Source organism: Falco naumanni, chromosome 1, assembly GCF_017639655.2.
Source record: "Falco naumanni isolate bFalNau1 chromosome 1, bFalNau1.pat, whole genome shotgun sequence".
NCBI classification, from domain to species: domain Eukaryota; kingdom Metazoa; phylum Chordata; class Aves; order Falconiformes; family Falconidae; genus Falco; species Falco naumanni.
The window spans coordinates 40,586,475-40,601,417 of NC_054054.1; the positions used below are offsets into that span (position 1 = coordinate 40,586,475).

At 43.3% G+C, this 14,943-nt stretch overlaps 1 protein-coding gene across 5 annotated transcripts in view; it reads left to right on the forward strand.

Annotated features, from left to right (window-relative positions):
* SLC4A11 (solute carrier family 4 member 11) overlaps nucleotides 1–14,943 on the forward strand; it is a 97,039-nt gene that overhangs the window by 32,990 nt on the left and 49,106 nt on the right. For 4 of the 5 annotated variants that reach the window (XM_040590902.1, XM_040590883.1, XM_040590911.1 and 1 more), the window contains exons 4-7: nucleotides 6,987–7,033; nucleotides 11,603–11,834; nucleotides 12,480–12,542; nucleotides 13,074–13,155. In XM_040590902.1, the coding sequence (XP_040446836.1) occupies nucleotides 6,987–7,033; nucleotides 11,603–11,834; nucleotides 12,480–12,542; nucleotides 13,074–13,155 (424 nt within the window). The remainder of the gene's footprint in view (nucleotides 1–6,986; nucleotides 7,034–11,602; nucleotides 11,835–12,479; nucleotides 12,543–13,073; nucleotides 13,156–14,943) is intronic. The other variant, XM_040590893.1, reaches the window with a different exon arrangement.

Here is a 14,943-nt window from a genome sequence, read left to right on the forward strand (position 1 = left end):
CTTTATTATAATGCTGTTTTAAAAAGATCACTGGTGGGATTAAACATTGAGCCAACAAGACATAGCACAGCCCATAAAACTGTGACAATTAACCATTGTCATAAAATGCTGGGCTGTGCACACAGATGTGTATAAAACAGGATAGCTTGAAGAAACCTGGGGCTTAAGGTATGGCCTATCTTGTTTTTAATTAATACTGGCTGCTTTTACATGGAATATTGAGCTCAAATCAGTGCAGGTGCCTATACACTGAAATGCTTTTCAGTTTTGATACTTGGGTCCTCTCTTCTGGGTGTTTTATTGCTTCCTTGAGGTAGCTGATAAAAGATGGCGTGGGGTTTTTTTTTATTATTGTTATTCTTTTTTGCCTTTCACCCTTCTAGCTTAGGTTTTGGTGGCAAGATTTTGGCTTTCAGCAAATGTTAGCTCCAGCATGAAGATGGGTCTTCATCTGAAGCTGGATGCTTTTGGCCCTGGGATCTGCATTTCTGGGGGGGAAGATCAGAATGTTTTGTAGAGACTGAGACATGTTCTGAAGTCACAATAAATGTGTACAAGGGAAATGTTAGGTCTGTGCCCTGCTGTGTGTGTTTTTGCCTGAGTTGGTACTGTGTTCCTGTCCCAAATGAAGTCCCTTTTCCCTGAGGCTGGAGAGGGAGCCCCCACGTCAGAAGCAGGGATGTTACCTTTCCTGTGCTGCAGGTGGAAAATCCAGCCTGATGCTCTGTTACCTGGGAATTGGTGCCAGAGAGAATGAGGAGCATCAGTGAATTTGGAGTGCAGTGGGGGAGACCTCTTTCCAGACCAGCGTGCAACAAACCCTGCTTGATTGATAGCTACTGGGTTAGCTGTCTAGTGGCTTGCAGGCTCATACATGCCTTTACTACTGCTCTCCTATTCTCTCAGCTAGCTTGAAATGTATTAATCCTTCTGTCTTAATGCTATCTGGATGCAAATCTGTCTCTCTTTGTATCTTATATGTGGGCTTTTCCGTAAATCCCTCTGGAGCCTGGGCTGCAGGTGTACATACCTGCATCCCTTCAACCTGTTGCAGAAACAGCAAACTAGGGGATTCAACCGCTTGCTACTTTCTGTAGCACGCTTGGAAATAAATCCCTGCAAATGAATACAGCAATTTGGTTTCGGCTGAGCCTTAAAGTTGGTGGACAGGCAATGCAAACTTCACTTGTTGCAGTGGGTCTGCAAAGCATGTGGGGCCACAGCCTTGCGGTCAGTCACAATGTTCTTACCTGCTTGGCAGCCCCCTTAAGTCAGCTAGGCAAATTTCCATCCTTTGGACCTTGTTCTTGTGGTTTGGGGTTTTAAAACAATTCACCTTCTCCTTTCCCCAGGTTGCAATAGGAAGGTTTACACAACTCTTTTTTTTTTTTTTTTTTTCTTTTTTTTTTTCCCCTAAACTTGGGTACAACTTACCAGGGATGCGTGGAGCTGTAGCTGCTAAAATGCATACTGCATAAAATGCATACTGCAGTATGCATTGCCACTTATAGCTGATGTTCACACTGGTGGTTTTAGCTGCAGAGAGGTGCCTGAAGCCATTTTTTGGGGGGGAGGCAGCAAAATCCTGATGGCAGTGAAAAGCCAATTGGAAAGCAAGATGTGGCTTTGTTGGAGTGTGTGGGGGAAATAACGGGACACGATTTATGCTTCATGAGAAATTAAAGCCTGTTCCACCCTCTGGACAATTGATCATTCCTTGATATGCAGAACCAACAGTTTCCTGTAATCCACTCCAGAGGCACACACGTGCACGCCCGTCGCTGCCGCTCTGAGCAAAACACAGTGCTCTCGCTCATGGCTCGGCCCCTGCCGAGGTGACTTTTTTTCTTTAAGGGGATGAGGAGAAATGCTAGATGCTGGCGCCAAGGATATTCCAGAGAGAGTAGCGTCCAGAGACAAGTGGTCTGGGCCTGAATGGGTATCATTCTGCACACAATAGCCACATTTCCTCACATTAATACCAAGGTTCTTTTTGTGTCTTGAGGCACAATGCTGACCCACGCGTTCCATCTGATAACTCCTGTTTTAGTAGTTTGATGTCAGCGTGGGATGTTGGGCTGCTGAAGCTTCCTATACTCTAATGGAAAGTGGATACACCAATTGTGTCACGGGGGGGCAGGCAGAGGGGATGCGATGGTATGGCCTCCCTCTGAATTTCCTGATGAGAGTGTTTTCAAAGTGGTGCTTATGAAGTTGAGGAAGGTGGGGGGGCGGGGGGGGGGGGGGGGGGGGGGGGGCGGGCTGGGCAGTGTGATTGGCTTTGCACAAAGGCAGCATTTTCCATTCTAGGTGCTTCACCTTGGGTTTGTTTCAGGGCAGCTTCCTCTGGGATTTTGAGTGCTCTGCTCCTCTAGTTGGCATGGGAAAATGCACCTTTCTTCCTTGCCCCAAACTTAATGCCAAAACCTACTGCAGCTTTAAAAAAAAAAAAAAAAAAATTGCTTTTGAGTGCGTGCATGTTTGGGGAGTTGGGTGTGACAAGTGATACAGCGCTCACACTCTTATCTTGTCCCTGGCTCTGTGCAAGAGCCCTGGTCAGTCTGTCGGTGCTGTCTGCCTCTTTCCAGTTCCTCTACAATGATCAGAGGGGAGTGCAAGGCGATAGTCCTTCACTTGCCCAGCCTTTGTGATGCCTGTGCTGAGCATTACTCAGGTGAGGTTTTCCGCCGCACCCTGCCCGCTTCTTTCCAGCCTGCTCCAGAAATATGCAGCTAGTTGCTTATTCCCACCTGCTCTTAACCTGTGTGTTGGTTTAAGAGGGATGAAACCAGCTGATTTTAGGCTTTCTACTGTAGCTCAGCCCACCACCCTGTTGTGGAAAAGTGAGCTAGTTGGGACACAATTATTTATCTAACAGTTTTTAACCTGAAGTCTGATGAGGATGAGTCCAGACTCGGCACAGCCATGGCAGGACACCAAAGTAAATGATCCCCTTGAGATCCTGTTTGTGCAATCGCTGTCAGTGACAAGTTAGAGGTATCTCCACAGCTCCTAACAAGCTCCTCTCATGCCATGTGCTGGTGTGTTTTTATTTATACTTTAAGGTGTCAGATTCTAAAAGCAGAACAGTTTTTGCTGCTCACAGTGTGGTTCAACACAACTAGCTGAGGCTTAGATTTGCTTACACCCCTGAAGAAAGCCCAGATAAAATAGCTTTTTTTATAATAACACCACCCCACCCCCAAACCTTAAGTACTTATACTTAGACTAGATCCTTGATACTTTTCTGAGAAAACCATGGAAGTGCTAATGTAAGTATTCTGCTCTGATTTATTAGCCTATTTACCAGGGAGGCGCACTGGGGAGTGCATGTAGAGCTAAAGTAATGTGCACTGACACCTGCACAGCCAAAAAAGTTCCTGCTCTCTAATTTCTGCTCCTTTATCCCAAAGAAAAATACGTTCTTAGGATGTTGCAGGCATCCAGCGGTGGCTTTGCTCCAAATGCTTTTGTGTCTTCTCAGGTGTTAAGGGCAGGACTGGGACCTGTACAAGGGAAGGGAAGGAATGGGATCTGAACTGAAAGGAGATATCTTCAGGCAAAGGGTGAAAAGCCTTAAACTTTGGCATATGACTTTCATGGATCTGTTTTCAGGGTTGTCTGCATAAAGATGTCATTATCTGAACAGGGGATGGCAAGGGAAGCAAGCAGGGGATTTAATTTCTCTAGGTTGCTATCAGGGGTGTTACGTAAAGGGCAGCTGGACTGAAACTATTTTGGAGTATAGCAAATTTCCTGCTGCATTTCTAGTTTCCAATTATTAAAACTCTTTGTTCATGTCAAAAAAGCTGGATGGGTCTTGTTCTTCTGCAAATGGTGGGAAATAAACGGAGGCGTACTGCAGTGCCCTGGTAGGGCTCTGAACGTGCTGACACAAGGCCACAAGCGTGAAGTCTAATGTTGGCAATTTATCAGTGTTAAAACTGAAGTGAACTCCAAGTGAATCGCTTGTAACATATTCAGTAATGCTGCGTGCTTGTGTGCATGCGTCCTAGAAATTCGGGATATGCGTGTCGCCTTGATGTGGCTGCCAAGGGATGTCAGAGATGCGTTGCTGACTTTTTGGTTTTCCTCTGGGCAGAGCCTGGAGCACAGCCTAACAGATAAGGTCGGCCACCCCTGGCAGCTCTCCTTTAACTGTGTGCTAGAACAGAGACAATAATGTGTGTAGCTAGCTAGCTTGTCTAAAATAGACTTTTGTATCTTGCTTTCTCCAGCAAGGAGGACCACAAAAATAGAAATTAAAGTTTTACATGGTCTTGACTTTTTTTTTTAATTAAGTGTGATTAATCCTGTCATTTGGGTGTGAAATCTAGTTGTTATTCCTGGTAGTGAGACATAACTGATGATTGATGGATAGTTTCTTTCTTGTCAGTAGAGGGTGAATCCGTGGTTTGTTGTATCCATTTTATTTGCATGAAGGGCTCCTCTATGGAGGTGCAAGGTTCAAGGCAGTTGTACCTCTTCAGCTTCTCCATAACTGGAGGGAAGCAGTGCTAGAGCCATGAAGGAGGAAAAAATTGGTGGCAGGCTGCTGGTGGTTGGTCTTGGGCTTTAGTCAAGCTGTCTCCTGATGAACATGTCATGGGCAACCTCTTACACGGTTTTATGCCACATTGCATACTGAGTTCCCCCACAGTAAGTAACTGGGTGGTTCATAAGCCATGCAGGAGAGCGTGTGGGCAGTCTGTGTGTGTGTTCCCCCCCACACCATTTTTCATGCTTTAGTGGATTTGCTATTGTCTTTCAGTAATGTTGTAGAACCAGGATGTCCATATCCAGCTGTCTCCTTTCCCTGGATCAAGTCTGAGTGGCATGTTGCTTGGATGAAATGATGAATGAGTCTGTGGGCTTTCCAAAGCATCACATCTGTATCCAGAACAATTGTTTTGAGAAGTTTGAAAGATATTGGTTCAATAGAAGTAATTAGATGTTTTTGCTTGTGTTGATAAAACGGCACTCAGTTCTCATCTGTGATGAGTACCTGAGAGAGCTGTCGGCGGAGAAGATTGATAGATACTTGAAATTGATAAGAGGAACTAAGAGTTCCTGCATGATAAAAGAACATGAATTGCTGTTGCATTTGCATGTATCCGTAAGGACAGGCTGCAGGTATCTTAATAGCTTTTCAGCACATGCTTGCTGTTGTTCAGGGTTGTGGTTATTTTGTATCTCTAGAAATGTTTCTTGCTAAGAGCCGAAAAACCAGAGCATGTTTTCTCCTCAATAAATATTTATGGCTTCCAAATCTTCCAGCATACTTTTGCATGTGTAATTAGGCTATATGTTGAGTAAGTGAACGTTGGAGAACTACAAATGTAAGAGCCTGGGGAAAACACTTGATGTTTCTGGTTTATTTGGGTACTTGCTTTTTAATAATAAATAGCGTTTTTTAGATGAAACAGCTTGTGTTTTCAAAAAGATATGTCAAAAGTGGTAATAATTGGGACTGTTGCACCAGCGGACTTGTCTAGTTAAGTGATGCTTTCAATCACATGTGTGGCATCCAAGTGAACTTTGGGAGGAGTTAGGTGATGTAATCAAAGCCTCTGAACCATCATTTTAGTGGGAGGCAAAGGCAATCCTTTAGTACTATTGTCAACTCTGTTCCCAGTTTGAGTTGCAGCCTTTTAACTCCACCGTGGACATGACTTGAATTTCTGTTTGATCGGGGTGGCTTTGATTAAAGCAGCTTTCTGTGTAGAAAAAAAATATGCTTTTTTGGAGTTTGGGTGTTTTCTTGTGAATTGTATCCTTAGCTTATTTTTTTGGAGAGTAGCAGGGCTGCTTGGAGGTGCTCTGTGTGTGGTCAGCCTGTGAAATGGGATTGCAGCAGTTCTAGGTTAGGATTTGGAAATGCAGATCTGGAAAGGAAGCAAAAAACTTATCTGAATAGCTGTAACTCTGTGTTACATCTCTGTACTTTTCCACAACTTGACCTCTGGAAAAGTTTTGGTCTTCAGTGGGTTTTTTCCATGCTCTCGCTACACTCATTTGAATGAAAACTGTTCATGTGCTTCATGCAAAAATTTTGGTAGCAGCTCAGTCTAGTGGGCTTTCTAGAGTGTCTGAAGATGAGGACTTAAAGAGGATGCACAGACAGTACCTGTGGTACTAGTAATCCTACAGAGAAGCCGCCTTGGATACAAGCAGTATTGAGTAGGCTTGTGGCAAAACCAACAGGGTTTTATTTGGTTTTGGTTTTTTTTTTTTTTGGTTTATACCCCAAAGATTGCTTCATAGACACCCTAAGAAAATAATAATGTTGGTGCTTAGAAGTTTGAACCAGGAACTTCCCAGGTACCTCCATCCCAGTATGTTGGCTGCATATTTAATAGTCTCTAAACAGCAATACTCTTTCCCAAGTGCTCTGCTGCTTTAAGCTTAGATTTATAGAGGCAGCGTGGTGAGTTGACAGGACGTTAATGTGCTCATCTTCGAGTCACTGTATGTGATCTCTCACAGCCTGCTCCCTTGGAAGTGCCTGAGTGTTATTGTTGATTCTTTTAACGAGGAAAAGAATAGTTTCCAAATGAGCATGACTCATGCAATCTTAGCCTCAATCTATCAAACAGCAATGCATTGGATTAAATTATTACCTAAAGGATTAGGAGTTAGATGTTTTTTTAATTATTATTTTATTTTGGGGAGAGGTAGGGGGTGAGGTGGGAAGTGGCATGTAAAAATACATAGGGAATCTGAAGGGGGGGGGGGGGGCGGAAATGCTGCAAGATGCAAACCCCAGCTGATGTGATAATGCCAAAAGCTGCTTCTACACTTGGTTTACACTTCCAAAATGGGAAATGTTGTAAAAATTGAATCTTTGCTTTAGTTTAGAGATCATCCTCTGCCAAGAGTGATAATTCACCTTGTTCTGAGACCTTCTGCTTGGTTCCTGCTGCCTGTCAGGTACCTGCGATAGTAACACTTTTCTGATCTGATTTTACTTTTTCTCCCCTTTCCAGCTGAAAATGAAAGTGCTGGCTGCGTGTTACTGCATACATCAAGGAAGGTAAGTAGGGATGCTGTATGATCAATTACTTTTTCATCATCCAGAAGCAGAGAAAAGGATCTTGAAACACTCTGCGGGGGTGGAGAGGTGATTTTTACTGGCCTAAATAGAAGGCATATTAATGTGTCTTTCCTTGAATGCCTCTGTCTGTCTTTAAACCTAAAAAGCCATGTGCTGCTTGTTCTCCAAACAACTTCTCTGTGATTCTGATTGTTCCACTGCTTTTTGTCCCAGACAATTCCTTGACAACTTAATTCATCACTTTCTCTTCTGCAGCTGCCCGTGAAGGGATCCAAGCGTACACCATAGGGATACAGGCTGCTGAGCTCCTCTTCAGCCAAAAGCAGAAACACCCAATAGACATTGCTGTGATTTGGTTTCCTGTTTATTCCAGCTAATCAGGTCTGCCTTTGCAAGGTTCAGCAGGAGCGAATTCCCTGGAAAACAGCAGTCTAGGAGGATGATTAGGAAACAAGGCTTAGTTTACACTTGCTTTCAAGACCGTAACTCAGGAATGATAAAGTGAAAGTGCAGCAAAACCCTTGTGCAGGCTGTGTTACTACAAACCTCTGGCTATGAAAGTGCACAGAAAGTATGCGGGGAGGAAATGGGTTGATATTTAATACCGCATGAAGCCTTGGTCTTTGGGGCTGCGAGGCATGGCTCATGGTGCTTTAAGTTGTCTTGGCTCTTGCCTTGTCTGCTGCTTGGAGGGGCTGCCTGTCTGTATGAAAACTTAGAGCATTGCTGATCTTGGTAAATCATATATTGCAGGCTTTGTCGAAGGCTGTAAATTGGATTCTGAAATCTGTGTACCAAAGCCTTGGGGGCTTTTTAGGGAATCCCAGTATACTCTTTAACTCTGGTTTGTTTAAAGCCTCTAAGACAGCTCAAATCCTGAAAACGTATTTCAGCAGGCTGAATTAGTAGGGGGAGGAAAATGAGCAATAGCTTCAATAGAAGAAATCTTCCCTCCAAGTTAAAAAAAAAAAAAAAAATGACCAACCAAAAAAACACCACCAACAAATAACATCAAACATTGTTTGATATTAAGTTGTAGAAGTTAAAATAAGCTATTCTGTGCTCTGGAATGGAAATGTCATTGTCAATGATTTGTCTAGTGCCAGTGTACTCAGTTGTATACACTTGACTGAAAGTAACCTAAGAACTTAATCACTTAAAGTGCAAATTCTAAGCCCAAATGCAGGATCTGCCTCTGATAAGAAACAGTTGGAAACTGCTAACACATGTGTCTCTCCTATTCTATTTTTGCTGTTCAGAGCTGTAGGATTCCTGGTTTTTCTGGCCTGTAGTTCATGCTTGAGTGTTTTAGTGTGCTGTTGAGCAACAAATAGCAGAAAGCTAGCCTGCTTTAGCAGGGCTTGAGAAAAGATCCTATTGCCAGGTTTTTGCCTCCAGGGAGGACAAGTGGAAACTTTGTGCTTCACAGAGGAGATGGTTCCAAGTGTCTGGGAAGGGGGAATTGCTAGCAGAAAAGTGATTGGGTCAGAAGCTTTATCTGGGAGTGTTTTCCCTGCTGGGTTGTCCCTGTCTCTGGTGGTAGCCTGTGGTTCTTGTGGCCTTTTAGGAGTGCTGGAAGGCCAACCTGTGTCTCAGGCAAGTTGCTGTCTGGCACGGTATTGGGCAGGCATAAATCAAGAGAAGCCCCTTGATACAATTTGAAATATTTAGCCACCATCACAGTGTGTTTCTGAGGGAATTGGCCCAAGTGACCATGGCAACAGCTCAGGTAGAGCTCTGCTCAGGACTGTGCTTTTTGGACACCCTTATCTGAAGGTTCTTGCAGTGCCTGTAACTGGAGGTGGTCTCCAGAGCAGCTGCCCAGCCCTAGGAAAGAGCTTGCATCTTGGGACTTCTTAATGGGTGTTGAGAGCTCTTTTTTTGCAACAGATAGTGTGTGACTTTGGCCAAGAGGCCTGCCTGAAGTCAGGGGAGGCTGTTTCAATGTGTTCCCCCTTCTTTGACACAACAGTCTCTGTTCTTGCCATGAATCAATGGGCAGCTTTGTAATCAAGGATACTTAATGCTATTAACATGGCTGTTGAGTAGCTGTCTTGGGTTTCTTGCTAAGCAGTTTCCAGCATCAGGTTTCCAGTATCAAGTATCCTGGTGTGACTTGACTATCTCACTGAAAATATTTGTGAAGGAGCAATCCATTAATGTCGCCTGAAACTGCCAGGTGTCCTGACTGGAACAGTTCTGTTTGAGCTGTCTCTGGGGTGCTACTGTACCAGTGCTTCCACTAATCTGATTTTTGGTTTGTCTTGGGGAGTGATGTATTTAAAACCTTTCATGGTAGGTATTTGCCTTGCTATGTTTAATGTGCATATCTTTCCCAGCGTTATGGGAGTGGTAATAAGGGTGGCTATTGCCCCTGTTTTCTATAAAGGACTGGGAGCAGGGGAATAAGACAGGACTGAGGCATGGAAAAATGTTTACCTAAGGCATTGCCTGAAGCCTGTGGCAGAGCTGGAGCTGAATCTTTATGACTTGCAGTAAGCTGCTGACAGTGCTGTCGTGCCACAGCAAGCAAATGATGCTGTCATGTGCAGCTTGCTGGAAGATCAGTGTTGATTGAGATTATGTGGGCAGATAATAGCTCTCTTCCGAATGCCTTTGATTAATTTCTGCTGTCCCTCAGCTTTCTTCTTGCACTCTTCTGCTTCTGGTAGCTTCTCTCGTGCATGGGAGGAGTTGGTGACACGAAGCTACTCTTGCTTTTTTTGAAAGCTACTCAGCACTGTGGCACTCCTGATGCTCTTGACCTCCTCTGCCATCCACCTTGTTAAGTCCTGTCCAGGTCATTTGGCCTCTTTGCTGTTTGAACCTACATCTGACGTTGGACTGTACCAGACAAACTGAAATGAGTGACCTTTGGGAGGTGGTTGCTGGTCATATGATGACCCCATGAACAGCAGTGTTACAGATGGTGTGATAGGTGTTTTAACACCTGCTCTTAGGCAGTTAGAATTTGAGACTGACTTGGCCACTGGCAGTTATATGGTCTTTTTGAGGTGGAGTTGTAACAAAGCTATGTCACTGTTTCTTCTCCTAAAAACAGATGGTAACAAAGCCTTGGGGGTGGGAGCTGAAATACTTCAAAGAATCCTCCCTCTCAAGGATGCTGTGTAAGGAGTGATTGATGCAAAGTAAAACAGTGCTAATTGCAATGGATGTGTACTGACAACTTGATAGTTGCTGTGATAATTACAGTAATTAGTGAGATGTTAGCATCTCTTTCCCTGTGTCTAGGCTATAAATGGAAAAGCTAGAAGGGGTATGTGGGAGAGGAGGGGATCTGTGAGTCAGGCTCTGGGGTGGTTCTGTAACTTGGGGAGAACGTGCCAAGGTCCTGTTGTGGAGACAACTTGGTGTCAGATTTGTAAAAGCAATTAAGAGCTTGATTCTTACTGAGCTTATGGGGGACTGAGGATTTTAATCTGACAATCTGAATGACAACCAGAATGACAATCTGGTCCTGAACATCATGAATTCAAGTTTGGCTGATTTCCCATCAGAAGGAAGATCCACAGAACAAAGTGCAGCTCCCATTTCCTCACTCAGTCTTAAGCTGTTGAAGGAGAGGACGGGACTGTCGTTCTTTGACTAGTACTGTGAATACTAACTGCGTGTGTGGATTTCCAAGGACTATGAAATGGGAACAATGCATTTGTAGTTTGGTAACTCAATTAACAAACTTCACAGCTGGCAAACCCAGAAAGGAGTTTAGGTTCTGTAGTACAGTGTGGCTGTTTCCACTGTCTCAAGGCAAACCAAGTCTGGGGCAGCAAAGGGAACCAGCGGAGAGTTGTAACAGTTTCAGCCTCTGTCTACTGTCCTTATTTTTTCTTTTTCTTTTTCTTTCTTTCTTTTTTTTTTTTAATTTAGTCAAAGCTAACTGTTGCGCACAAAGGAAGGAAACTTCCTTGGGAGTGGGTACAATAGAAATAAGAAGTGTCAAAAAAGGTGATGGGCTGGATGACATTCCCCACCTCCCACTTCAGGGTCCCTGATTGGGACCACTGGGAAGAGGTGGTTTCCAGCTGGAGAACTGACTTGGGTTGCACTGAAATGCATACTGGCAATTTTTCGTGCTGCTGAGCTCAAAATCCATTTCTTCCAAATAACTCTTCCTGCATTTCTGCCATCTTCTTGAATTATTTAAACCTAAAGAGGATTTTAAATGCTACCTTAAGCATTTTTGCTTTTAGGCTAACCGATGTGCTTTATCCTAGGTAAAAATAAGCAGCTTTTTTTTTTTTTTTTAATTCTGCTTTCTATGTCAGGGTATAAATGGTACCTAGGCATTCACCTATGGGCACTCTGTTAGGATAAGCCTTGCAAATGCAAACCTTCAACACATTAATGCATCAATGCATAAACCTTCTTTTCTTCTAAACATGATCTTGAATGGTCAAAGTGATTCCGGAATTATTGGTTGGGTGGCAGTAACCTCAGCAAAACTGCTTGTGAACTCCACAGATCCTAGGCCTTTGATGTTAGGTATTGCATATAGCTGTCTAATGCTTTTGCCTCTTCTTAACGCAGTACCTGAAATTAAAGAATTTTGAGGAGGAAGTCAGAGCCCACAGAGACCTGGATGGGTTTTTGGCCAGAGCCAGCATCATCCTTGATGAAACAGCCACCTCCTTGGACGATGTTCTTCGAGAGATGCTGAAACACTTTGCTGAAGATCCTGAGAACATGGAGCCAAGCTGCAACTTTGAAAAAATCATGAGCACTTTATTCACAGATTCAGGGACCCCAAGAGAAGGGAATGGTAATCAACTCTTGAGTTGTTTTTGCCAGTGGGTTACTGTTAAGTTGTCATCCTTTCAATTAGTGGGGTGTTGAACTCACTACTGCGTGGTCCCCGGACTTGCATGTTGTATGTGACACTGGGGATTTATTTTTTCCATGTCACTCTGACTGAAGGGTCTTATGTCTCCAGGGTTTTTATGTTTTGGTAGAGCCTTTCCCCTGTTTCATTAATATGACACATAGTGGTGTTCTCTGGGGTGAGAAGTGTACAGCACTGGAGTGTCTTGTCTGTTTGGACCCGTTAGGTATGCTTGTCCTCAGACAAGTGTCCAACGCTCTTCAGAAAGAGATGCTTGCTGGTGTCTCTTCAGAAATGGCTCTTTGGCCATGTGATTCTCCACCTGAATTCACACAGGCTGGGGAGTTTTGCCTGCTTTGGATGAGTAATTGGTTGGGGAAGGCTGAGCCTTCGTGTTGCTCCCAGCCTGCTGGAAGGGATGAGAGGCACTTCGTTTTCCTCCAGAAACTCAATCAGGGCAGTCCTAGCCAACATCGTTGGCTCACGTGTCACCTTAAGCTATCAGCAAATGTCGTAGCATAGTCTAAAACACTACCTCTTAGCCCAAGATGTAAAGAAGCTTAACTAAGCATTGTTTCTCTGTAGGCACCCATGATGTTTCAGAGTCAACAGGAATGAATATACAAACATGTACATCGCACCTCAAATGTAACTGTCACAGCCTGAGTGAATTTGTTTAACAGATATGTCAAGTCCTGAGCATGTAGTAAGCATGTTCATGCTTTGGTTACTTCTTGCTACCTGTCTTAGAGCTTTGTATTTATAATCTCTTTAATTTAGGCTTTCTGTCAATAAAGAAAAGTTAAGCAGTGCCATAAAATGAGAACACTAATTGGGAAGAGGGGGTGAGAGGGCAGGGGATTCAGAAGATGCCTCTTTTAGTCCTGTCTGTGAGTTTGAGTAATGCTAATCTAATAGCCTGGTATTGCAGTAAGTTGATGTTGGGAGGAAAAACCAGCTGCTTTTCAAAGTTGTAAATAGCCTTAGAACAGCATTCAAAAGCATCAGGACAAATGTTTCCATCTTTCTCTGTCACCTCTCACCCTTGCATCAATCCACTGTGCAGATAAATAAGTTTGCTTGGTATTAGTACTTGGCTTCCATTCAAAAGGGAATGTTGTTTGCAGTTGTGAACCAAACATGGACAGCCTGTAACGTCTCCCTCTCTTCTTTTCCTAGTTCACCTCTTATCAGATACAATTCAAGGGGTCACAGCAACAGTCACAGGGGTGCAGTATCAGCAGTCCTGGCTCTGTATCATGTAAGTATCTGTGTTAGAGTAGCAGAATCTGCTGGCTGCTCAAAACTTGTAACTTTTCCTGCTTCTGGGAAGAATAGTAGTTTGGGATGTGCCCTCCTAAGTTACGATGGTGATGCTCTCTCCATCCATCCTGGCCTGTGGGATCTCAGTCTGAGTGTTGGGCTGTTCCTCTTTGCAAATGGACAAGCAGTAGCCTGGGCAGAGGTGACCACAGTCTCTACAGGGCATTAAGCCCTTGGATGCTATAGAAATCTGGTGTCAACAAGCTAAGAATGCTGAAAAAAATCTGAGCCAAAAAGTGCTAATTACTGAGAAATGCTAATGAGGGGAACTTCTGAAAGGGACGAGCAAACCAGTTCATGGACTGCTTTGCCTGCCAAAGTCTGGGAACTTGTACCAAAAGACTTCTTAAGTCCTTTGATGAAAACATCTAAACTTCGTAACTGAAAATTGAAGTCAGAAGTTCTGACAGTATTTAGACACTAATTTACTTTGGCAGTTAATTCAGATGCTGATTAATTGTCAACACTTAAACACTGGAGCAAAGCCTTAAGACAGCAAGAACTCTGTCACCTGGGATTTATGAGACGTAGTGGCTTCACCCCAGCTTCCACTTGATCAAAACTGGGTTTTGGAATTGTCTCACAGTCAAGCGTATTGGGTGAGCCAAACTGTCCCTCTGCAGAGGAAGGCCAGAACCTGCGCTGCTGAGCCAACCAAAGACTGAGATGAGATTTGACTTCTGTCTGTTTCTTTATGCAACTCTGTCAAGTTTTCAAGAAAAATTTTAATTCCTAGAGAAATTACTAGGGTATGTTGGATAGGTGCCTAAAGTTTTGGAGAGTGCATGCACATATTTTAGCCTTTACAGCCAGTTTGCTAGGACAACTGTCACCGTAGCTCTCCATCTACTAGAAGTTGTAGTCTTTGCTTATAGCTGGAAAAAATGTAGTGTGTTCTGCCTTGGAAATAGATAATTTAAACAAAACAAGTCACCAACAAACAACAAAGAGATTATTGCATATCGGGGCTCTGTTCTGTGAAATAATTGCACTGGATAATGTCTGTGCTGCGTGTGCTACTGCCAACTCTATTCTTACGCCAGCATGTACAGAGCATCTTGCACAAAGAAAATGACTATACAGTAAAATAGTCTTTCTCTACTGATCAACCAAGAGGACTTTTGAGCAGTTTTCTCCTCTTTGGATGCCATAGGTAGCATAGTGGCAACAAAGGATATGTACATTCTACTCTAAGAAAGGTAGAGGGTGGAAGTTTCTACTGTGGCATGTGACTTTGCTTTGTGGAGGGCTTTGGAGAGCGTTGACTTAATAACAAAGCATTTCTACAGGTCATGATACAAATGCTGTTATTATATACATGAAACTGAAAAGGGTAGGTTCAGTCTTTCTGTAGAAAGTGTGCCAAAGCTTTAAATGCATCCATGTGAGTAATACTAGCTTCCATGACAAGACATGATTTGAAAAATAAGCTTACAGCCTGAAGGTGTCTTGTGCAAAACTTTCCTTGTTTCTTCCTTTTGTTACTCTGAAGAGGGAGAAGAAAGTGGTGGGAAAGCAATGATGAGTTATTAACTATAATTATCTAATTACTGCACTGTATTTCTGCTGTAGCTATTGTGCAACAGATTATGAACCATATTTTTAGGTCTCACATTTTTCTTGAAGTCAGATTGCAAAACAACTTTGAAAACTCTGAAGTAAAAGGAATTTGTTGATGATGATTTTATTTTTTTCCATGTGAGTGGGCATATCTGCTGGTTCTTTA